General features: G+C 44.6%; 1 protein-coding gene and 1 non-coding gene across 2 annotated transcripts in view; one reads left to right on the top strand and one right to left on the bottom strand.

Annotated features, from left to right (window-relative positions):
- The window catches only part of nrxn3a (neurexin 3a), a 1,856,693-nt gene that overhangs the window by 1,219,625 nt on the left and 611,604 nt on the right, over positions 1-25,464 (top strand). Inside the window, 1 exon segment of the mRNA XM_048600025.1 lies at positions 20,875-20,891. Within this exon segment, the coding sequence (XP_048455982.1) occupies positions 20,875-20,891 (17 nt within the window).
- On the bottom strand, positions 14,212-14,282 carry trnag-gcc. The gene has a single exon. It is a non-coding gene; the product is annotated as a tRNA-Gly (tRNA).

Genomic DNA, 25,464 nt, shown 5'->3' with positions numbered 1-25,464 from the left:
CTGATGTTTCGGGCCTAGACCCTTCTTCTGAAGAAGGGTCTAGGCCCGAAACATCAGCTTTCCTGCTCCCCTGATGCTGCTTGGCCTGCTGTGTTCATCCAGCTCTACACCGTATTATCTCAGATTCTCCAGCATCTGCAGTTCCTACTATCTCCCCAGAACAATACCTGGCTCTCTGAATTAACAGTCCAGCGATAATACTACTACACCTAGTAGGTTTTTTATTAACAATGCATAAAAAAACGTCACAGCGATTTTCGTGTTGGACATAAAGATTCCGAATGCAAACCTACCCAAGCTGAATCTCCAACGCAGATGGAAGACTCACTACTCCCTCCATCCTGGAGAATGTAATACAGTGCAGTCAAAAAGCTGGCACAAGCATTTTCCCCTGAATACTTTTTTTTTGAAAGAAAAAAGAATGTTAATGTTGCTTTGCATCCTCGCAGCTGAATAGTCAGACAGAGAGCAACAACAGCTTGTCTATCAGCAGTTAATTGTGCGCAATGGAGGTGGTTTCCTCACTGCAGTTAATAAGAACCTGCCTTCACCCGTTAGCACCATTGTCAGAGGGAAGTGTCGGCCGCTTTCAATTAAATGGCTCAGAACACTCGTGATCAAAAGGAACGCTGTCACGGATCAGCGGAGAAGTTGATTGTGCAGCACAGAGGCTTCAGGGAATATCTTGAGGGTGGCTGTGAGGGGAGAGAAAGGAGAACTGGTTGTTGCTGGATAAAAGCATAAATGGTCAATTCTCAGCTCACTCAGCTGGAAGAGGGCTCGGCAGAAGAACAGCCATGTTGCATCTTCCCCTGTTGCACCAGCAAGGCAGTGCCAGATAACTCAGGATACAAGGGAGAGAGAAAAGCAAAGAGCTGCAAATAGTCTTCACAGCCCAGCATGAATCTACGGTCACAAGAGCTTGTGATAGTTTCCCCTTTACTAACTGTGCTTTGTCAGGCTCTGTAGTTTTTCTTTTCTCTCGTGATTGATCAGCAAAGACCAGTTATTGTGCCCCAGCTAATCACAACAATTTGGATATGGGACGAGTGTCCTTGCGGCACTGTTGTGGTGTCCATATCTCTGAGCTAGGGGATCTGGGTTCAAGTCCCATCTGCTCCAGAAGTGTGCTGTAACATCTCTGAACAGGCTGATTCAAAAATATCCTGCCTCTGGGGCTAGGGTTCTTTTGCACAGTAGTAGTGTCCCTTACTCTGAGCCAGGAGGTCTGGGTTCAAGTCTCACCTGTTCCAGAGGTGTATAACAACATCACTGAACAGGTTGATTGGAAATTTTCCAACTGCAATTCCTTCATATCCCCCTGCATTCTGTGGTAATAAAAATGGCTCTTGTTCTGGCGTCTCTATCTCTGAGTTGGATGGCCTGGGTTCAAACCCCAACTGCTCCAGGAGTATGTCAAAACACATCTGAACATCTGATTTTAAAATTCCTAGAAATTACTAAAGGACATGCAAGTAAGATGTTTCCCCTGGCTAGGGAGTATACAACCAAAGGACACAGTTTAGGAATGTGGTGGATATGGGTGCTGGATGGGTCTTGTGGTGCAGTAGTAGTATCTCTACCACTTAGCTGGGAGGCCCAGATTCAAGCCCCACCTGTTCCAGAGGGTGGGTAATAGCATCTCTGAACAGGTTGATAGGGAATATATCAAGATGTGGGGGCCAAATGTGATGTTTTCAAGTTTGCTGATGGTACAAAACCAGGTGGGATTATGAGATGTGAGGCGGATGTAAATTCGACTTCAAGAGGATTTTGAGAGGCTAAGTGAGTGGGCAAAAATATGGCATATGATATGGAAAAATGTGAAGTTATGCATATTGGCTGGAAAAACAAAAATTGAGTATTTCTCAAATGAGGGTGGGAGAGATGTTGCTGTTCATAGGGACCTGACAGACCTTGGAAAATGGAAGCCAATCACCCTTTAAGCCTGCTCCCCCATTCAATAGGATCATGGCTGATCATCCAACCCAGTATCCTGTTCCAGATTTCTCCCTTTGATCCTGATCATGAGTCAGTCAGGTATGCCAAGCAGTTAGAATGTTAATGGCACTTTGGCTATGAGTGCAAGAGGCTTGGAGTGTCAGTTTGATTTGCTACACTTGTATAGTGCCTTGGTGGGACCATTCCTGGAGTACTGTGTATAGAGACAACAAGGTGCAGGGCTGGATGAACACAGCAGGGCAAGCAGCATCATAGGAGCAGAGAGGCTGACATTTCGGGCCTAGACCCTTCATCAGAAAAGGGGGAGGGGAAGGGGGTTTTGAAATAAATAGGGAGAGAGTGGGAGGCGGATAGAAGAGGGATAGAGGAGAGGATAGGTGGAGAGGAAACAAACAGGTCGAAGAGGCGGGGATGGAGCCAGGAAAGGTGAGTGTAGGTAGGGAGTTAGGAAGGGGATAGGTCAGTCCAGGGAGGACGGACAGGTCAAGGGGGCGGGATGAGGTTGGTCGGTAGGAGATGGAGGTGCGGCTTGAGGTGGGAGGAGGGGATAGGTGGGAGGAAGAACAGGTTAGGGAGGCAGGGACGAGCTGGACTGGTTTTGGGATGCGGTGGGGGGAGGGGAGATTTTGAAACTTGTGAAATCCTATACTGTGTATAGTTCTGGTCTGCTTGCTCATGGAGGATATACTTGCCATTGAGGGAGAGCGGTGGATGTTCTCCAGACTGACCCCTGTAAATTGTGGGACTGACCTGTGAGGGAGAGATTGAGGAGACTGGACGTGTACCCACGAGAGTTCAGAAGAACGAGAGATCATTTCATTGAAGTTCTTATTGGGCTCAATTGGATGGATGCAAGAAGGACGTTCCCCCCAGCTGTGGAGGAGTGGGGCTTTTAGAATCAGGGGACACAGCCTCAGAATAAGGGGTAGGCCATTCAGGACTGAGATGAGAAAGATTCCTCCACTCAGAGTGTGGGGAACTTTGGAATTATCTAACCCATAGCCTTGTGGAGACTCAATCTTTGAGCATGTACAAGACAAGATAGATATCAAAGGTATCAAGGGATACGGGGACAGAGCAGGACAAAGGCATTGCCGTAAAAGGTCAGCCCATGATTGTGTTGAATTGAGGAGCTGGTTCAGGGAGAGAATGAGCCACTCCTGCTCCGATTTCCTTTGACTCTGTCAGTACCAAATGGATTCAATCATCAAGACAGATTGAATAGCCCGGAGCTTTTTCTCAGTTCTCTCGAGAAAGCAGAAGGCTTAAGGCTGACCTGATTTTAACATCACGATGGATTTGGATAGAGTATGTGTAGAGAAGATGTTTCTGCTCAGGGAGAAGAAACCAAAGCCAGGGGCTGTGGATATAAGATTTCCATGACCCAATCCAATGGGGAATTCAGGAGAAAAGTTAGTTATAATGGGGAGATTGCCACCACAAGCAGTAGTTCGGATAATTTTTTTTTTATCTCTTTATTAACCAGGTCTGTCTCGTGTTGCCACGAGTGGAAGAGCATTATGTTCCACTAGCAAGGACCCAAATCTCCCTCACTATCCATCAATCAAAGTCAGGCTGTGCTCCTTGCTTGTTGTCCATGCTGTTTTGTATCTTGTGTCTGAGAATCAAACATGGAAAATGGAAGCCAATCACCCTTTAAGCCTGCTCCCCCATTCAATAGGATCATGGCTGATCATCCAACCCAGTATCCTGTTCCAGATTTCTCCCTTTGATCCTTTAATCCCTGAGAACCAAATCTGTCTCCTTTTTGTAAACATTCAATGTTTTGGGGTCAAATGCTTTCTGTTTCCATCAGCTTGTTACCATCTGGGTGAGGAAATTTCTCCTCATCTCAGTCCTAAATGGCCTACCCTATATCCTTAGATTGCAATCCCTGGTTCTGGGCTCCCTGGTCATCAGGAGCATGATTCCTGTGTTTACCCTGTATAGTCCTGTTAGAATTGTACACATTTGTATGAAATCCCTCCCTCATTCTTCTAAATTCCAGTAAATATAATCCTAGCGGAAGGGATATGAGATAGCCTCGGTAGATGAGGTTAAGGATAATCCAAAGAAATTTTACAAGTATATTAAGAGCATAAGAGACACTAGCAAGAGAGTAGGGCCCCTTAAAGATCAAAGATGTCATCTTTGTGTTGAACCTCAGGTGATGGGAGGGATATTAAATGAATATTTCATGTCAATTTTTTGCTGTGGAGAAAGAAATGGAGGCTAGAGAACACAGGGAAATAAATATTGATGTTTTGAAAACAGTTCAGGTTACAGAAGAGGAAATGCTGGAGGCCTTAGAAAATGTAAAGGTGGATAAATCTCCAGGACGTATCTCAGGACATTGTGGAAAGTTGGAGAGGAAATTACGGGACCCCTAACAGAAATGATTGTATCATTTATAACCATAGGTGAGGTACTGGAGGACTGAGGGGTAGCTAATTTTTTAAAGGCTCTCTGGAGAAGCCTAGGAACTATAGACCTATGAGTCTGATATCAGTGTTGGGTAAGTTATTGGAGGTGGTTCTGAAAGATAGGATTTACATGAATTTAAAGAAGCAGGGAATGATTATGGATAGTCAGCATGGTTTTGTGTGAGGAAAGTCATGCCTTACAAATTTGATTGAGTTTATTGAGAAAGTAACCAAACAGATTGATGAGGGCAGCGCAGTAGACATTGTTTACTTGGACTTTGGTAAAGGCTTTAACAAGATTCCACGTGATAGACTAAATATTAAAGTTAGATCACATGGGATTCAGGATGAGATTGCCTCGGATACAAAATTGGCTTGGCGCTAGGAGAGAGAGGGTAGTTTTGGAGGGTTGCTTTTCAGATTGGAGGCCTGTGACAAGTGGCGCTCTACAGGGATCGGTATTGTGTTGACTTTTGTGTGTCATTTATGTCAATGACTTGGATGAGAATACAGGAGACATGGTTAGTACGTTTGTGGATGACACCAAAATTGGTGGTATAGTCAACAGTGAAGAAGGTTCTCTAAGATTGCAAAGACATCTTGAACAATTGGGTAAATGGGCTGAGGAGCGTCAGATTGAATTTAATTTGGATGCGAGATATTGCATTTTGGTAAAACAAACAAGGACAAGACTTAGATAACAAGGTGTAGAGCTGGATGAACACAGCAGGCCAAGTAGCTTTAGAGGAGCAGGAAGGCTGATGTTGCGGGCCTAGACCCTTCTTCAGAAAAAGAAACGTCCCAAAACGTCAGCCTTCCTGCTCCCCTGATGCTGCTTGGCCTGCTGTGTTCATCCAGCTCTACACCTTGTTATCTCAGATTCTCCAGCATCTGCAGTTCCTACTATCTCTCAAGGACAAGACTTAGCCAGTTAACAGTAGGGCAGTGGGTAATGTTGTAGAAGAGAGAGACCTAGGGGTTCCGGTATAATAACTCTTTGAAATTTACCTCGCAGGTAGACAAGGTGGTTAAGAAGGTGTTTAGCACGCTTGCCTTAATTCCTCAGACCTTTGAGTATAAGAGTTGGGACATCATGTTAAGGTTGCACAGGACGTTGATGAGGGCTCTTCTGGAGTACTTTGTGCAGTTCTAATTGCCCTGCTATAGGAAGGATATTATTAAATTGGAGAAGGTTCAGCAAATATTTACCAGGATGTTACCAGGAATTTTGGGTTTGAGTTACAAATATTGGTTGGATAGGCTGGGACTTCTTTCACTGGCCTGTAGGAGGTTGAGGGGTGACCTTATTGAGGTTTATATAATCACAAGGGGCATAGATAAGGTGAATAACAAAGGTCTTTTCCCAGGGCTAGGGGAGTTCAAAACTAGGGAGCATATTTTTAAGGTGAGACGAGAAAGATTTAAAAAGGACATGAGGAGCAACTTTCTTACAAAGAGAGTGGTTAGTGTGTGGAATGAACTTCCAGAGGAAGTGGTGGATGCTGGTACAGTTACAATATCTAAAAGACACTTGGAAAAGTACATGAATAGAAAAGGTTTGGAAGGATATGGACCAAGGGCAGGCAGGTGGGACTAATTTATATTGCTATAGTCGGCATGGACCAGTTGGACCGAAGCATCTGTTTCCATGCTATATGACTCTGTGACTCTCTAACTGAATGTAATACTGTAATGATCCCTTCTCTCAATGCAGAATTCCAGAGTTTCCCAAACAAAAGCTGGCCAACTGAAAAGTGAGCAAGGCATTATTTTTTCTTTATTCATTCATGGAATGAGAGTGTTGCTGGCTAGGCAGCATTGATTACCCATCCCTAATTGCCCAGAGGGCAGTTAAGAGTCAACCACTCTGCTGTGGATCTGGAGTCACACATAGGCCAGACCAGGTAAGGATGGCAGTTTCCTTCCCTAAAGGACATTAATGAACCAGATAGGCTTTTCCAACAATCGGCAATTGATTCATGGTCATCATTAGTCTCTTAATTCCAGATATTTATTGAAATCAAACTCCACCATCTGCTGTCGCGGGATTCGAGCCCCAGTCCCCAGAATGTTATCTGGGTCTCTGGATTAACAGTCCAACGATAATACCACTAGGCCATTACCTCCCTCTCACACAGTTGGTTATTGCCCTGATAAACAGTGCCAGTTACTGTCAATCTCGGTCCATTTATTTGTAAGTTTTCGTTGATATTCTTTTCATCTCGAAGTCAGTTCCGTGCAGTGCTCTAACCTTTTATTTATGGTGCAATTGAAAAGCCTCAATTCTTTTCTGTGAGGATAAAAACATTTTAATTTCTTAGTGAAAGGTTACACTAGGTATTTTGAAGCAATTGCACTCCAGACACCAATAACATTGATTTCCACTTTGTGTCCCTTTTTTGGGTTGAAACAATAATTTCACTCCAGTTGTGGTACACTCTGAGTAAAGCCCAAAGAAATCCAATGGATTGCAACAACAGTTTCAGTACAATTACTGCATGACTATCAGTATGTGAAGAGGACTATATACAGTCAGAGAAAAATTCTCTGCAGTTTGACGAAATTGCACTCAGAGTTATAGAGATCACAGAAAAAGGCCATTCAGCCCATTGTGTCCATGCTAATCAAAAGTGGCCACCTAATGATTCTAATCCCATTTTCCAGCACTTGACTCATAGCCATGTAGCCTTAATATCACAAGTGCACATCTAAAAACTTCTTAAATGTGATAAGGGTTTCTGTCTCTCCCATCCTACTGGCAGCAACTTCCAGATTCCCATCACTGTCTGGTTCAAAAAGTTTCTCCTCACATCTCCTCTAAACCTCCTGCCTCTTACTTTAAACCAGTGCCTCCTGGTCATTGATCTATATATCAAGGAGAAAAGGTTTCTTCCTGTCTACCATGCGTGACCACACTATGGCTTTAAGATAACAAGGTGTAGAGCTGGATGAACACAGCAGGCCAGGCAGCATCAGAGGAGCAGGAAGGCTGATGTTTCGACCCGAAACATCAGCTTTGCTGCTCCTCTGATGCTGCTTGGCCTGCTGTGTTCATCTAGTTCTACACCTTGTTATCTCAGATTCTCCAGCATCTGCAGCTCCTACTATGGCTTTCAGAGGTGTATTTTGTCCTTACCTGGCCTGGCTTAGTTGTGACTCGAGGCCCACAGCAATGTGGTTGATACTTAATTACCCTCTGGAATGGCCTAGCTAGCCATTCAGTTCAGGGACCATTATTGATGGGCAGCAAATCCTGGATATTAGGCTAGGGGCTTATTAGTGGATGCAAAAACAAAAGTTGAAGAGTCAAAAATTACCCAAATTCGACTCTGTTTTCCCACTGGATGTTGGAAGAAAGGGCACCATTGGCATGGACATGTCAGGTGACCAGGAATGGGAGCGCGGGGGCAGGAATAGTTGGAGGCAGGATATCATGTGATGAAACATCCAGGAATACACACAACGATGGTTGACAACCCTTGAATTCAGACCCTGTGTTTTTACGCTATAGGCTTGCAGATTCATACAAAGGAACAACCTTTTTTAGTTGGTTGTGCAAAATGCTGGAGATTAACCTCCAATGCCTCAAAACTGCAGGTCTGACAATGCCAGAATTGACATCTTTGCTTGCTGTGATTTGCTTGACACCAGATAAAAATGACTGCTCATGTTGGGAAAGGAGAGCAAGCTGGCTGCGCATATGGAGCCCGAAACCATTGTCTTTGCTCTGAGCATTAACTCTGCTCATTTAGCCAAATGATTCCATCACAGAATTTGGTGATCTCCCAAACGAGTCTATACCAAGCACTGACCCTCAACCCCCATGGTTACTGAAAAGAGAAAGAAATGCAGAATGTGGGGCGACGGGCAAGTCCAATAGAAGTGGCACGGTGGCACAGTGGTTAGCACTGCTGCCTCACAGTGCCAGGGACCCAGGTTTGATCCAGCTTCGGGCGACTGTCTGTGTGGAGTTTGCATGTTCTCTCCATGTCTGCGTGGGTTTCCTCCCACAGTCCAAAGATGTGCAGGCTAGGTGGATTGGCTGTGCTAAATTGTCTGTAGTGTTCAGGGATGTGTAGATTAGGTGGGTTGTCGGAGGATGGGTCTGGGTGGGATGCTCTGAGGTTCAGTATGGACTTGTTGGGCCGAAGGGCCCATTTCTACACTGTAGGGATTCTATGAGAAGACAGACTCAGTTCCTTCAAATTCTTCCCATTGCATCGTAAAAGCAAAAATTAATGCTTACTTTGTCTGTCACAATGCCATTAAGCATTTACTGCCAGTGGAAGTGCTTTCAAAGCACATTCAGTCTTGTAATCTGAAGGTTGGTGAGGTGTTTTCCAGAGAAGCTTGATCCTTACATGACCGTGTACCATTGTCCTATTGCTGCAGCATGGAGCAGATGGTCACAGCAGTAACTTCTCTTGAGCGTTCACTTGCTTCAACGGCACTGCAGAATGGTTGCCATGTGCACCACAGTCAGGACGTACCACTGCAACTCACCAAGGCTCCTTCCAACTTTAAAACCTGTGGCCGCTACCTTTTCTCCTTGGAGGAGAGGAGATTTGACAGAGGCTTTCAAAGTTATGAGCAGACTGGACTAGATAGGGAGAAGTTGTTCCCGGAGAAGAACAAAAGGGCACAGATTTAAAACGAAGTGTGAATGAAGCGAGGGTGATTTGAGAAAAAGTTTTTGCACTCAGTGAGTAGTTAGGCAACGGGATGCACTGCCTGGAAGTGGGGGGAGGGGAGGCAGTTCAACTGAAGCATGCAGGAAGGCATTGGATGATTATTTGGATAGAAATGGTATTCAAGGATACGGGAGAAAGACAGAAGATCTGGACTAGATAATAGAACCAGTGTAGGCACAATGGGCCAAATGGCCTCTTTATACCCCATAATAATTCTGTGATCCCATGATATAAGGAAAAGGGAAAACATGTGGGAACACCACAAGCTACCCATTCCTCTCCAAACCATGCACCATCCTGAATTGGAGCCATTTTGGAATCATATGACCGTTGGAATCATGTAAGATTTACAAGGATGTTGCCAGGGTTGGAGGGTTTGAGCTACAGGGAGAGGCCGAATGGGCTGGGGCTATTTTCCCTGGAGAATCAGTGCTGGAGTTTACGAAAGAAATTTACGAAATCATGGGGCCATGGATAGGGTGAGTAGCCAAGGTCTTTTTCCCAGATAAGTGAGGCCAAAACTAGAGGACATGGGTTTAAGGTGAGAGGGGAAAGATTTAAAAGGGACCTAAGGGGCAACTTTTTCAAGCAGCGGCTGGTGCGTGTATGGAATGAGCTACGAGAGGAAGTGGTGGAGTCTGGTACAATTACAATATTTAGAAGGCATTTGGATGGGTACGTAAATAGGAAGGGTTTAGAGGGATATGGGCCAAATGCTGGCAAATAGGACTAGATTACTTTAGGATAGCTGGTCGGCATGGATGAGTTGGACAGAAGGGTCTGTCTCCATGCTGCACAACTCTGTCACTCTGTGACCTAATGTCACTGGGTCAAAATGTGGGGACTGGGCATATCCACAATCAACAGCATTCGAGAAAACAGTGCAGTGCCACCTTCTCTAGGGCAATCAGGCATGGGCAATAAATTCTGGGTGCCCTCAACTCCTGAATTATAACAAGAAAAAACAAAAGCGGCTTGTATTCAGCTGACCATTGGATCTGTCCAGCTTGTGAACCACATCGGGAAGGAGTTGGCAAAACAAATGGTGACTAACACCCAAGACAATGGTTTCAGGCACCGTATGCATAGTCAGCTTATTCTCATTTGCCTATATCCACTGTCGTTTTTATCTTGTGACACACAGCCCTGCTTCAGAACAGAGTGTTATGCTGCAAGTGAGAATGAGAGACTGTTTATTGTTCCTAACCTTCCGCCCTCACCACTCTCACCTGCACCACTCAGGCCTGCATCCCACCTGTCTGAAATATTTTAATGCCCCGTAAATCAACATTCTCAAAGGAAATGGCTAAAGCATTCATCTTTAATTCTTGAAGACTCCCGGTGAGCCCTTCAGGGTTGGTGAGCCTGCATTGACTCTCTGCAATGTTCCACTCCCCGCACCTCGATTAAATGGCCGTTTTTCAGTGTAGCCCTTTGCTGTGGATCACAGTGGGCTTGTTAGTAGTATGGATGAACTCACTTGGTGTCCATCACATCAGTCTTCCAGAACAAGGAGGTGACCTTGTTGCAGACTGGCACATTCGAAGGTCCAGCACGATGTGCTGAGGGATGCACTAAAACTTGGGGCAGCTGCTGCCAACGCACAGAGGGGAAAGACCCCTGTCTGAGGTCTTCCTGATGAAGTTAATTGGGGGTCCATTCAGTAATTGACCCTCCTAGTGTGTCAAATGCATGTAGCTATAGTATTGCGTGTGCAAGCAAGGTCTTTGGTTTGTTTGGATAGAGTCAAACTCCAATGTCTGTTTGTTTCCTTGATATGCTACTGCACAGAACAGAACTGCATTTGTGACCATGTATATATACAAAGGTATTTTTGTCAATAAAGTGTATTTTTGAAATTTAAAAAAATCTCAGAAATGAGGAGGTGTGAGCAAAGCTTGAACCCAAGGTCTTCCAAGTCAGAACCAAATCAGGCAGTGTATTCACCAAATTAACCGTGATGGTTTCTTTTTGCCATTTGTAAGTATGGCAGAACACAAATGATGGCCTGTGCAAGTCGACGCAGTGACCAGATAACTGTGACAGCATACTGTGTGGCTACTACTGATGGAACTGGGTGCAGGTTCTATTTACGCAGAGTTACACACAGTCATTATGGTGCGGCAAGTCAGCCTTTGGAGCTGGTGAAGCGTGTAGCTTGTTCACAGTGGGAAGAGAAATTGTCTCCTGTTTGCCATTTTGTTGCTCGATGGTGCCAGAGCTCAGTTACTCCATGGGTTGAAGTGACTTCATCATTTACAGGCCAGTGCGGAGAAAGGTGACTCTTAGTCTCAAAGGCGGAATGCAGATTTCCCAATTGTTTGACAGTTTGTGCTGAAGAAAAGGAATACTTGCTTTGATATTGCAACCATCATTATCATATCACTGGTCCCAAGTGATGTAAAAAGTTAACACTTTTTGCTAATGGGTTTATTCAAAGAATATTGAATTATGTATGTCTACTTCCAGTGCACTGATGCCAGTGGCCTGACGGTCTTGCTTTACAAATGCTCTCAATACTCTATACAGTTCCTACAGTTTGGAAACAGGCCATTCGGCCCATTAAGTCCACACTGATCCTCTAAGACCATTCCACCCGGACCCATCCTCCACTACCTTATCCCTTTCCCATGGCTTATCCGCCTAACCTGCACACCTTTGCACGGTGGGAGGAAACTGGAGCACCTGAAGGAAACCCACACAGCCACGGCGAGAACGTGCAAACTGCACACAGGCAGTCCCCCCAGTTTGGAATCGGACCCGGGTCCCTGGCACTGTGAGGCAGCAGTGAGCCACTGTGCCACCCTCAATTAGCCAAATAACCTTTACCTCTGTATCTTAACAAAATTATTGACATTCCAATGACGTCAGTGTATCCCAAAACATTTTGTAGCCAATACACTAACTTTGAAGTTTAGTAGGTGTGTTAATGTCAAGAACAGGGAGGCCAATTTGTGCATAACATAATCCCACACAAAGCAATGTGATAATGACTGGATAATTTGTTTAATTGATATTGTTTGAAGAAAAAATATTAGACAATGGGGGGCATCTTGCCTATTCCGTTTAGACATATTGTTGTAGGATCTTTAAAGGACCATGGGCCCAATAGAAAGGACCTGGGATTGCAGGACTGAAGTATGAAGAGAGATGGGATTGGTTTGGACTATATTCACCGGAGTTTAGAAGAATGAGGGTGATTTCGTAAAACCTGTAAAATTCTAACACGATTAGATAGCGTAAATGCAGGAAGGATGTTCCTGATGACTGGGATGTCCAGAACTAGGGTCACAATCAAAGGATACAAGGAAGGGTATTTGTGACTGAGATGAGGAGCAATTCCTTCACCCAGAGAATGTTGAGCCTGTGGAGTTCTCTGCCACAGAAAGAGACTGATGCCAAAACATTAGATATAGTTCTTAGGGCTAAAGGGATCAAAGGATATGGGGAGAAAGTGGGAACAGGTTACTAAGTTGACTGATCAGCCATGATCATATTGAATGGTGGAGCTGGCTCAAAGGGCTGATTGGACTACTCTTGTTCCTTTTTTAATGTTTCTACGTGGGGATAATGTCTCATCTGAAAGACTACACCTGTCACATTCCCTCAGTACTGCACTGGAAGGGAACTTGAATCTTCAGACTTGGAGGAAGTGCACTCATTTTGTCTTGAAACTTTAGAGTCATAGAAATGTACAGCACAGAAATAGACCCTTTGGTCCAACTTGTCCATGCTGACCAGATGTGCTAGATAAACCTAGTCCCATTTGCCAGCATTTGGCCCATATCCCTCTAAACGCTTCCTATTCATGTACCCATCCAGATGCCTTTTAAATGTTGTAATTGTACCAGCCTCCACCACTTCCTCTGGCAGCTCATTCCATACACGCACCACCCTCTGTGTGAAAAAGCTCCCCCTTGGGTCCCTTTTAAGTCTCTCCCCTCTCACCTTAAACCTATGCCCTCTTGTTTTGGACTGCCCCACAGTGGGGAAAATACCTTTTCTATTCACCCTACCCATGCCCCCTCATGATTTTATAAACCTCTATAAGGTCACCCCTCAGCCTCCGACACTCCAGGGAAAATAGTCCCAGCCTATTAACCCCCTCCCTATAGCTCAAACCCTCCAACCCCAGCAACGTCCTTGTAAATCTTTACTGAACCCTTTCAAATTTCACAACATCCTTCCTGTAGCACGGAAACCAGTACTGAGTGCAGTATTCCAGTAGTGGCCTAATCAATGTCCTGCACAGCCGCAACATGACCTACCAACTCCTATACTTAATGCACTGACCAATAAAGGCAAGCGTACCAAACACCTCCTTCAATATCCTATCTACCTGCGACTCCACTTTCAAGGAACTGTGAACCTGCGCTCCAAAATGTCGTTTCCAGCATGAAATATCTTAAACCACTTCACATCGGTTATTGCCAAATAAAATTAGACACCATGTAACATTAGCAGGCTGTTAAGCTCCAGAGGCCAATTCTACCCTTCACCAATGTGTAGTAAAACATGGAGAGGACTATAGCTGCCCAAAGATGAAGGTTGGAAGCAAGAAATTAAAAAAAAAGGTTGTCAATTTGGTGTGGGCATATACATAGCTGTAGAAGACAACTGCAAAGTGCCATGGTATGCTTATGTCCAATTTGCTTGGACTCTTCATCATTCTTTGCTAGCATCATCTTATATTACAGAAAGTTGGTTAGTGAAGGATAGTATTGGAGCCAAACTTCACATACTTTTGTAAGCATTTATTTACAGAATTGCACTTTACAAGTGTATACCTCCTAATCCAACAAACATAGTTTCAATCTCTGTCCCTTCATAGAGGCACACAGATAATTTGTAATCCATCTGTTCACACACGTCTGGAGCCGTTAGGACTGAAACCCAGGTCTCTTGGCTCAGAGGTCGGGAGACTACCACTGCACTTCATAAGTCCCCAGTAGGGGCACACACGAGCCCCCTGTTAATGAGAACATCTGGATACAAATAAACATAATACACAACTAAGCAGGTACCTAAAAAGCTTGGTCAAAGAGGTAGATTTTGTTTTCCTTTATTCATTCATGGGATGAGGGCATCACTGGCCAGGCAGCATTTATTGCCCCAAAGAGCACAAGTGAATGTGATGTATTGGCCGGGAATCGAACCCAGGCCTCCTGCGTGGCAGGCAAGAATTCTACCACTGAACCACCAATGCTTGGACCATCTCTAATACCTGGCTCCCCTTCCTGGACCTCTCTGTCTCCATATCGGGCAACCACCTCGAAACCGACACTCATTTCAAGCCCACCGACTCCCACAGCTACCTAGAATACTCCTCCTCCCACCCACCCTCCTGCAAAAGTGCTATCCCCTATTCCCAATTCCTTCGCCTCCGCCGCATCTGCTCCCAGGATGAGGCATTCCACTCCCGTACATCTCAGTTGTCCTCGTTTTTCAAGGACCGTCACTTCCCCCCCTCAGTGGTTGAGAACACCCTCAACCATGTTTCCCACATCTCCCGCAACTCATCCCTCACACCCCGTCCACGCAATAAGAACCGAAAAAGAATCCCCCTCGTCCTCACGTACCACCCCACCAACCTCCGGATCCAATGCATCATCCTCCGACACTTCCGCCATCTGCAATCCGATCCCACCACCAAAGACATCTTTCCCTCCCCACCCTTATCTGCTTTCCGGAGGGACCACTCTCTCCGTGACTCCCTTGTCCGCTCCACACTCCCCTCCAGCCCCACCACACCCGGCACTTTTCCCTGCAACCACAGGAAGTGCTGCACCTGCCCCCATACCTCCTCCCTCACCCCCATCCCAGGCCCCAAGAAGACTTTCCACATCAAGCAGATGTTCACCTGCACATCTGCCAATGTGGTATACTGCATCCGCTGTACCCAGTGTGGCTCCCTCTACATCGGGGAAACCAAGCGGAGGCTCAGAGACGGCTTTGCAGAACACCTACGCTCAGTTCGCAATAAACAACTGCACCTCCCAGTCGCGAACCATTTCAACTCCCCCTCCCATTCCTCAGATGACATGTCCATCCTGGGCCTCCTGCAGTGCCACAATGATGCCACCCGAAGGTTGCAGGAACAGCAACTCATATTCCGCTTGGGAACCCTGCAGCCCAATGGTATCAATGTGGATTTCACAAGCTTCAAAATCTCCCCTCCCCCTACCGCATCCCAAAACCAGTCCAGCTCATCCCCGCCTCCCTAACCTGTTCTTCCTCCCACCTATCCCCTCCTCCCACCTCAAGCCGCACCTCCATCTCCTACCGACTAACCTCATCCCGCCCCCTTGACCTGTCCATCCTCCCTGGACTGACCTATCCCCTCCCTAACTCCCCACCTACACTCACCTTTACTGGCTCCATCCCCGCCTCTTCGACCTGTTTGTCTCCTCTCCACCTATCCTCTCCTCTATCCATCTTCTATCCGCCTCCCACTCTCTCCCTATTTATTTCAGAACCCCCTTCCCCTCCCCCCTTTTCTGATGAAGGGTCTAGGCCCGAAACGTCAGCCTTTCTGCTCCTATGATGCTGCTTGGCCTGCTGTGTTCATCCAGCCCTGTACCTTGTTGTCTAGCATTTATTGCCCATCCCAAATTGCCCGGAGGACAGTTAAGAGTCAAACACATTGCTGTGGGTCTGGACTCACAAGTAGGCTAGACCAGGTAAGGATGGCAGTTTCCTTCCCTAAAGGGCATCAGTCAACCAGATGGGGTTTCCCCCCAACAATTGACAATGGATTCATGGTCACCATTAGATTCTTAATTCCAGATATTTTATTGAATTCAAATTCCACCATCTGCCATGGCAGGATTTAATCCCAGGTCCCCAGAACACTGTCTGGGTCTTTGGATTAACAGTCCAGCGATAATACCACTAGGCCATCACCTCCCCTGTATGTATGATTACCTTGTGGGCAGAAACAGAGGAGAGAGAGGGTTAGCAAGGGAATTCCAGAATTTAGGGCCTGACCAGTCAAACAGACAGGCAGTTAATCATCCACTAGTAATTGATAGCTCAGTGCAAGTTGAGAAGACTTGAGGGAGATAACAGGTCCATCAGAAAGTGAAAAGAGAAAAGTTCTGATGTGGAGCCTGCAGTCCTTTTATTTTTATTTTCCTTTGCAGAACTTCATTCACCTGTCATGTATTTCCAGCAGCTGTGATTATTTTTCTCTTCGTATCAAATGGAGCATATTTTGAGACAGTGCAATGGAATGTATCACCGGACTCAAAATATTAACTTCATTTCTTTCTCCACAGCTAGACCTGCTGAGTTTCTCCAGTATTCTCAGTTTTTCTTTGTTTCCATTCTCCAGCATCTGTAGTTCCTTGATTTATGTTATTATATAAACGTGTTACACTCTCGGAAACTTATCTGTCGCTAAGCAAACATCCTGCGGATGACGGATGTCTGAAAGAAAACCTGAAAATGCGAAAAAACAGTCGGGGTGTCAGGCTGCACACGATAGAGAATAAGAGATAACATTTGTGGTTGATGGTCTTTTGTCAGGCTCTTCTGAGGAAATGTCGTTGACTTGAAATAAAGTCATCGAGTCACGCGGCACAGAGCAGGCTCTTCGGCTCGCCATGTCTCTGCTGACCAACAAACACCAAACTACACGAATTCCATTTATCTGCACTTGGTTTATAGTCTACTGTGTCCTGACATTTTAAGTGGCTGTCCACATGCTTCTTAGATGTTGCAAGAGTACCTGCCTCCACCACTGTCTCAGACATCACATTCCATGTTTCTACCATCCTCTGATTTCCTTCAGAAATACTCCTCAACTTAAACTTATGCCCTCTGCTCTTACACATGTCTGCCACGAGGAAAAGGTTCACATGATCTACTCTGTCTATGCCTCTCATAATTTTTTGTCTGCATTTTGTTTAATATGTATTTCCCATTTATTTATAAAATATGCATTAAAGAAAGAAATACTTTATTCTATTTCGAAAATACATATAAGTGCGTGCAATAATATTTCATCTCGTTCATGGTATATATATAAAAGCAAATAACTTAAGTCAGGGGCTGTGATGGATATAATCTACAGTATTTCAGGAGGGTGATAGTTCATGTTATGATTGCTTTTGGTGGATTAGAAATTCAAAAGTCTGTACATGACTAAATGAATCAAATACAGGATATGCTATGTGAAGGTTAATATACCGGTGGAGTATGAACAGAAGAGAACTTTCAAGGTTATGACAACAATCTGTTTTTGATATGCAACAGGGAGTATTCCCCAGGCAAGGATGACTGCAGAGAGCAGGAATTATTCCTGGAAACAATCAGTGATGGATAAAACACCAGGGAGGTGTATAACACGGATATTTCATGCAAATTGGGAAAAGAAAAGGCTTGGTTAGATTCATTCCATCACTGGGAAGCTTTTCTTTTCTTTCGGTGAGATCAAGCAGGTTCAGTCATGGAAGAGATCAATGGATTCTTTTCACAGAAAATAGTAAATTTGACAGAAATAGAAGATCAAAAAATGATCACCTGTTGGTGAATGATACGAGAGAGACAGAGAGAGAGAGCAGAACATCAATGTTCTACTTTGTTAAGGGGACAAGGAAGCTTGGAACATGAAACACTTTTCAGTCCATCAACCTAGTTGTGATGTGTGGTCCATGCCAATACCAGCTCTGCCGCACCCAATTTGATTTTGAGAGACAGCAGCTGAATTCTTCTTGGAAATTTTTGCCAAGTTTTATCCCTTATTTCACATCACAGAACATTTGAACATTATCACATTACTATTTGTGGGAGCTTGTTTTTTTTTATTCATTCACAGGATGAGGGCATCACTGACTAAGCCCGCATTTATTGTCCATCCCTAATTGCCCAGAGGGCAGTTAAGAGTCAACCATATTGCTGTGTGTCTGGAGTCACATGGAGGCCAGACCAGGTAAGGATGGCAGTTTCCTTCGCTAAAGGACATTAATGAACCATTAATGGGTTTTTCCAACAATCAACAATAGATCCACTGTCATCATTTGGCTCCTAATTCTAGATTTTTTATTGAATTCTAATTCCACCATCTGCAGCAGTGGGATTTGAACCTGGGTCCCTAGAACATTACCTGGAACTCTAGCTTAACAATCCAGTGATAATACCCCTCCCCCTATATGTGTGTCAAATACTGCGGAGGTCAACACAAATTCAGAAGTTCCCAGCACCTTGATTGCATTGCCTAATAAATGAGTCAGTGAGAATGGATAAGGATGCCCTGAAAACCAATAAAAATAACCCCTAAAAATGAAAATGTAACCCTTGAGAAAATCTCAAGAAGAGCCCTCGCAATGAAGAAAGATATGTTGTGCTCTGTTTCTGACATTATCGGAATGACAATGCTTTAAAGGTTCATCCGTTATGAAGCACTGTGAGCTGTCCTCAGGTTGTGACTAGTGCTATCTAAATGCAAATGTTTCTTTTCTTTTGGTTGCTAATCCAAACCCTGCCCCTCCATCCACCTGTAATAAATTGCTGAAATTCTTTCATTAGAATGATCCATTTCTCCCTTGCGCTCTCTCTCTCACTCTCTGTCTCTCTCTCTTTCTCTGCCCCCTTAAAAACCAAACTCAATAATGAAGCCTTTGGGCACTTCACCTGGTATCCTCCTACAAGGGCCAGTGTCAATTTTTGTTCTATTATGTAAACTGTCGGGGAATATTTCCTCAGATTAAAGGTGCTACATAAATGCAAGGGGTTATTGTTGTCCACACGCATAAGCAGAATATCCTTGACCTAATGGAACAAAGAAAGATAGTAAATAGGAGCAGGAGTAGGGATTGTCAGCATGGATTTGTGCGCGGGAAGTCATGTCTGACAAATCTTTTAGAGTTTTTCAAAGAGGTAACCAAGAGGATAGGTTAGGGTAGGGCAATGGATGTTGGATATATGGACTTTAGTAAGGCCTTTGATGAGGTCCCACATGGCAGGCTAGTCATGAAGGTTAGGTCGCATGGGACCCAGGGAGAGCTAGCTAATTGGATTCAAAACTGACTCGATGGTAGGAAGCAGAGGGTGATGGTTGAAGGATGTTTCTCAGACTGGAGGCCTGTGACTAGTGGTGTGCCATAGGCGTCGGTGCTGGGACCTTTGTAATTTGTTATTTACATAAATTATCTGGATGTGAAAGCACAAGGCATGGTTAGTAAGTTTGCAGATGATACAAAATTAGGAGGTATTGTTGATAGCGACAAAGGTTATCATAAATTACAGCAGGATCTTGATCAGATGGAGAATTGGGCTGAGGATTGGTAAATGCAATTCAATACAGATAAGTGTGAGGTATTGTACTTTGGAAAGTCAAACCAAGGTAGGACTTATACAGTAAATGGGAAGGTCCTGAGGAGTGTTGTGGAACAGAGGGACCTGGAAATACAAGTACATACTTCATTGAAAGTAGCGTCACAAGTAGACAGGGTGGTGAAGAAGGCATTTAGCATGCTGGCCTTCATCGGTCGAGGCATTGAGTATAGGAGTTGGGACGTTATGTTACAGTTGTATGAGTCACTGGTGAGGCCGCACTTGGAGTATTGTGTACAGTTTTGGTCACCCTGCTGTAGGAAAGACATAATTAAATTGGAAAGTGTGCAAAGAAGATTTACGAGGATGTTGCCAGGACCAGTAGGCCTGAGTTATAGGGAGAGGTTGGCCAGGATAGGAATTTATTCCTTGGAATGTAGGAGAATGAGAAGTGACCGTATTGAGGTGTGTAAAATCATGAGGGGCATTGATAGGATGAATTTATATAGTCTTTTACCCAGGGATGGGGAATTGAAAACTGGAGGGTATAGGTTTAAGGTGAGGGGGCAAAGATTTAAGAAGGACCTGAGGGGCAACTTCTTCACACAGAGAGTGGTGTGTCTATGGAATGGGCTGCCAGAGAAAGTGGTTGAGGCAGGTACAATAACAACATTTTTTAAAAAAAGTTGGATAGATACATGGATGAGAAGGGTTCAGAAGGATATGGACTGAAGGCGGGCAATTGGAATGAGCTGAGTGGGCAGCATGGACCAGTTTGGGCCGAAGGGCCTGTTTCCTTGCTGTATTACACTATGCCTATGAGTAGGCCATTCAGCTCTTCAACATGCTCTGCCATTCGTTATGACATTGACTGATCATCCAATTTATCACTCTGTTCCCTGCTTTCCAATCAGAAGGCTTTTATTGAAATAAAAGTTAAAATGACTTCCTATCCCAGTAGGTTCATTTCATACAATTCCTACACTGTGGAAACAGGCTGTTTGGCCCATCAAGTCCACACTGACCCTCTGAAAAGCATCCCATCCAGACCCACCCTATCCTTGTGACCCTGCATTTCCCATAGCTAACCCACCTAGCCTGCACATCCATGGACACTACAGACAACCTGTACATCCTTGGGCTGTGGGAGGTAAACACAGCACCTGGAGGAAACCAACACAGACATGGGGAGAATATTTAAATTCCACACAGACAGCCACCCGCAACTGGAATCAAACCCAGGTCCCTGGCATCGTGAGGCAGCAGTGCTAACCACTGTGCTGCCCCATGCCTGCTATTTTTAGTTTTCAGCTCTTCTTTTAAAAACAAATTTACTGTTGGGCCATTCCAGCTTTAAAGCTTGACCAGGTTTTCAAAAGTCACAGATGTTTGACACAAGCCAGTGTAAGCAATTTGTGAATTTTTTTTATTCCATCATAGGATGGGGAGATCACTGACAAGGTCAGTATTTATTGGCCATCTCTAGCTACCCTTGGACTGAGTGGTTTACTGGACCCTTTCAGAAGGGATGGTATCATATGTAGGCCTGACCGGGTAAGGACAGCAGATTTCCTTCCCTAATGGGCACAAGTAAACAAGACACTTTTCTACACTCAATAATAGTTGTCATGGTCACTGAAGAGCTAAGTTCTTTGACAAGGTGCACTAAACAGCAGAGTTATACCTCAGCCTAATTGCTTGCCACAGGATCAGTTGTATCTTGATGCTTAAAGCCACCAAAACATGTCCTCAGTTGTCAGTCAGTGATGTTAATAGTCATGTTTGCAACTGGTATTAAGGGACATGTTGTCAGTATTCAAGGTGAAAATGTCACAGGACCAATCAGGACAACATTTGTATCAACTACACAATCTAAAGTCATTTGTAAATCTGTCTACAGTAAATTGAAGATTTTACGTCTGTGTACATTTCCTGTCAACTTTTTAACTTCTTATTCCAGATTTATTAATTGAATATTAATTCTACCAGCTCCTATGGGAGGAATTGAACCCATATCTCTAGCGCATTAGCCTTGGTTGCTTGTTATTGGTCCAGTGACATTACCTACTGGGGTATAACTCTGCTGTTTAGTGCAACTTGTTAAAGAACTTAGCCCAATACTGGGTGTTTGTCTATTTTCCAGGTTGACTGGAGAGCTATCTCCCCTTTTCAAATGTTTTTGACATAAAAAAGCAGTAGGAAACCATCTCTCCTTTTGAGTGATAATTGTATGATTCAAAATTAGCTTTTAGTGATTTCATTGAGAACATGACTGCAGTTTGAGTGCCGCACTAATACAAATTAAGGAATTGCCACTCAGAGCTAACTGCTAATGACAAATCTGCCTAATGTTGGGTTCAGCCCAATACACAAAGAAGATTAATGAATAAACAATTCATAACTATTGGTGAGGAAAGTGCTTTGAACATTCGCTCTATTATCGTTGAATCATACAGCAAAAATGAGACCACTTGGTCCATCATTGTGGTACAGGCTCCGAAACAAATATCTAATCAAGTCTCCCTTTGATTGTTCCTTCGCTGTAGCGCTGTAAGTTGTTCCCTGTTCAAGTACTTAGCAAATTCCCTGCCGGAATTACGCTGCTCAATACCAAAAACCATGAGCGATATTTAGACATCCATTACAACTTGTAGCCTTTTGCCATCATTGTCTGAAGATAATGGTGGATGGTGCTAGCTGTGACACCATTCTAATTGCTCCAGAACCTCACGCCAAGAAAGGCCATTCCAGGACACTGAGGGTAGCAGTTTCCCTATCACCCTCTGCCGCGCCTCCCCAAAATGTGCGCGAAGCCTGCCATGCATTTGTCTTTTGTGACTTTTCCCAGGGAGCCCAGAGGGAAGGCTTGCTCCCCCTGTTCAGGAAGATGGGTGAGCTTTTAAAGATGGAGGCTTATTAAACCATCCTGATCCTTCCAAAAAGGCAAGTTCCAAATGGTGTGGCAAAGAACCCTGGGATAATTACGGTCAAGAAAGAGGCAGCAGCTCATTTTGTGAGCGTGAGTCATGAAAGGCAGTACATTTGTATAGTGCCTTGTCACACCTTGCTGAAAGTGATTCAAGGGCATTGCATTGTGTTGGAATAATTATAATAATGTGCCATCTGGTACATGTGCGATGCAATCCCATGAAAAGCAATCACAGGCAATGACCCAGCTGTATTACCTCCAGGCTATTAGTCCAACGACCCAGGTAATGTTCTGGGAGCTCGTGTTCGAATCCTGCCACGGCAGATGGTGGAATTTAAATTCAATTGAAAAGAAAATCTGAAATTAAGAGTCTGGCGATGACCATGCCATTAGACAAATTGTCATGAGAAAAAGCCCATCTGCTTCACTAATGTCTTTCAGGGAAGCAATCTGCTGTCCTTACCTGGTCTGGCCGACATGTGACTCCAAGCACATGGCAGTGTGGTTCATTCTTGAGTGCCCTTTGGGCAATTAGGGATGGACAACAAATCGAGAGTGACCTTCTCATCCTATGACTGAATTTTTCAAAACATGAATGACTCATTAATCAGCACTAAGGTGGTTCTAATTGAGGGAATACTTGGCAAAACAGTTTGAAAACTCCTTTCTCTTTGAAGACTGCTGCGTGATATTTAATATCATCTGGGCCATTTGCAGAGGAAAACAGTGTGTTGGCCCCTTACCTTATGTGTAAGGCAGTCCCAATAACAGTCCATCGCTGGGCTAAGTTGCATTCATGTGTCTCTTGGAACATTGTTACAACAGGGCTCCAATTCTGAGGATAACTGAGTGGAAATGAGTATGAGAGGAATATCTTCACACGAGAATGTATATGATTTTTCTCTTTGACTGGTCATCTTGACAGACCAGTAACAAATTGTGAATTGTTCCGCGTGCTGGAACATCCTGAACTTCATGGAGCCAGGTGTCTGGGATGTGACAATCAATGCCAGGCATGTTTTGTAAAAGAATTTGCTTTATTCTTCCCTACAGGCAGCATCAGCTGTGTGGTTGTCTAATACATGCACATCATCGCCAGGGCAGCTCTGTAATGCTTTTGATGTTATCAGGACAAACTGCATCTCATGTGTCGAATAAGCTGTCATTGTACATCTTTGCATGCAAATGTTGAATCTGCAACAGCAAACCTTCACCTTGTTTGTAGTCCAGTAGTGTTTCACTTGGTCTACACTGTATTTGAAGCAGTTTATGATTTTCCACTTAATTTTGTTAAAATTCAAAGCCCTTTGAGACACTTTGAGATGGCACAGTTGTTATCAGTGCTGCCTCACAAACACTAGGGATCTGGGTTCGATTCCAGCCTTTGACTGTGTGGAGTTTGCACATTCTCCCCGTGTCTGTGTGGGTTTCCTCCAGGTGCTCTGGCTTCCTCCCACAGTCCAAAGGTGTGTGGGTTAGGTGGATTGGCCATGGGAAATTGCCCATTGTGTCCAGGGATGTGCAGGCTAGGTGGTTGAACCATGGGAAATGCAGGGTTACAAGGATGGGGTGGGGGGTTGCGTTCGGGTGATATGCTCTTCATAGGGTCAGTGTACTCTCAATGAACTGAATGGCCTCTTTCTGCACTGTAGGATTTTATGATACACTGTTGGGAGAGAGGTTGTGATGGGGAGAAGTTGTAATCTGGAGTTTGGACACGGAAAGGTTGAGGGATAAATAAGGTAGATGCTAAAAGAATGTTCCCGATGTTGGAGAAGTCCAGAACAGGGGGTCACAGTCTAAGAATAAGGGGTAAGGCCTTCAGGACTAAGATGGGGAAGAATTCCTTCACTCTGAGACTGTGAACCTGTGGAATTGTCTCCCACAGGAAGCTGTTGGGGCCAGTTCATTTGATATATTCAAGAGGAAGCTGGACGTGGCCCTTGCGGCTAAAGGGATCAAAGAGGTATGGAGAGAAAGCGGGAGAGAGATACTGAAATTACATTTTCATCCATGATCATGTTGAATGGTAGTGCAGGCTCGAAGGGCCGAAAGGCCTACTCTTGCACCTATTTTCCAAGTTTCTATGAAACTAAAGTTGAGCAGATTAAGAAGCTGGCTCCAATCCACTGAATTCCACCACAAATTGAGTGTTTTTGACTTCTTGTAGCCAGAAGTGGGTATTTCCTCTGACCATATGATAATTTCTCATTTGGAATAATGTTTCAAGAGCGGGGAGGCGATGGCTGAGTGGTTTTATCACTGGATTGTTAACCCAGTGACCCAGGTAATGTTCTGGGGAAACTGAGATAACAAAGTGTAGAGCTGGATGAACACAGCAGGCCAAGCAGCATCAGAGGAGCAGGAAGGCTGACGTTTCGGGCCTAGACCCTTCTTCAGAAAATGTTCTGGGGATTTGGGTTAAACTCCTGCTGTTGCAGATGGTTGAATTTGAATTTAATAAAAGTATGGAATTAAGAGTCTAATAATGATCATGAAAGTGGTTTTGGGGAGAAAAAACCCCTCTGGTTCACTAAAGTCCATTAGGGAAGGAAACTGCCATCCTTACCTAGTCTGGTCTACAGGTGACTCCAGACCCACAGCAAGGTGGTTCATTCTTGACTGCCCTCTGGGCAATAAATGCTGGCTTGGCCAGTAATACCCTCATCCCATGAATGAATAATAACAAAAAAGTTTTAATGGTGCATACACGTGTTTCTCACTTTCATGAATCTTGCTGTTCAAAGGAAGATGGTAAACCTAGAGGAACTGAGTGAGTTTGATTAATTTATCCCAGCAGGTACACAGAACTGACCTGTTGGTGATAAAGGCACCTGCTCGTTTTACTTTGCTATGGATTCACTTTCAACATTGAGACAATTTTCTGGTTCACACCAGGATGGCTGACCTTGGATAAGGAGAATGTAATGGAAGTTACATTCCTGCTTGAGACAGGAACAGGAGCATGGGGCAGCAGAGAAAGGAGAGTGGCATGGAGGGGAGAATGGTGAAGGGAGGGCAGAGCGGGGAGGCACGGAGGGGAGAATGGAGAAGGGAGGGCAGGGAGGACAGAGCGGGGAGGGGAAAGCGACAGAAAGAGGACAGCGGTGAAGGTAGGGCAGGGACAGGGAGGGGTTAGTGATAGAGAGGGGAGAGCGGGGAGGAGATAGTGACAGAGAGGATC

This window comes from Rhincodon typus, chromosome 8, assembly GCF_021869965.1.
Source record: "Rhincodon typus isolate 14 chromosome 8, sRhiTyp1.1, whole genome shotgun sequence".
NCBI lineage: Eukaryota > Metazoa > Chordata > Chondrichthyes > Orectolobiformes > Rhincodontidae > Rhincodon > Rhincodon typus.
This window is presented reverse-complemented; position numbering and strand designations above follow the sequence as displayed.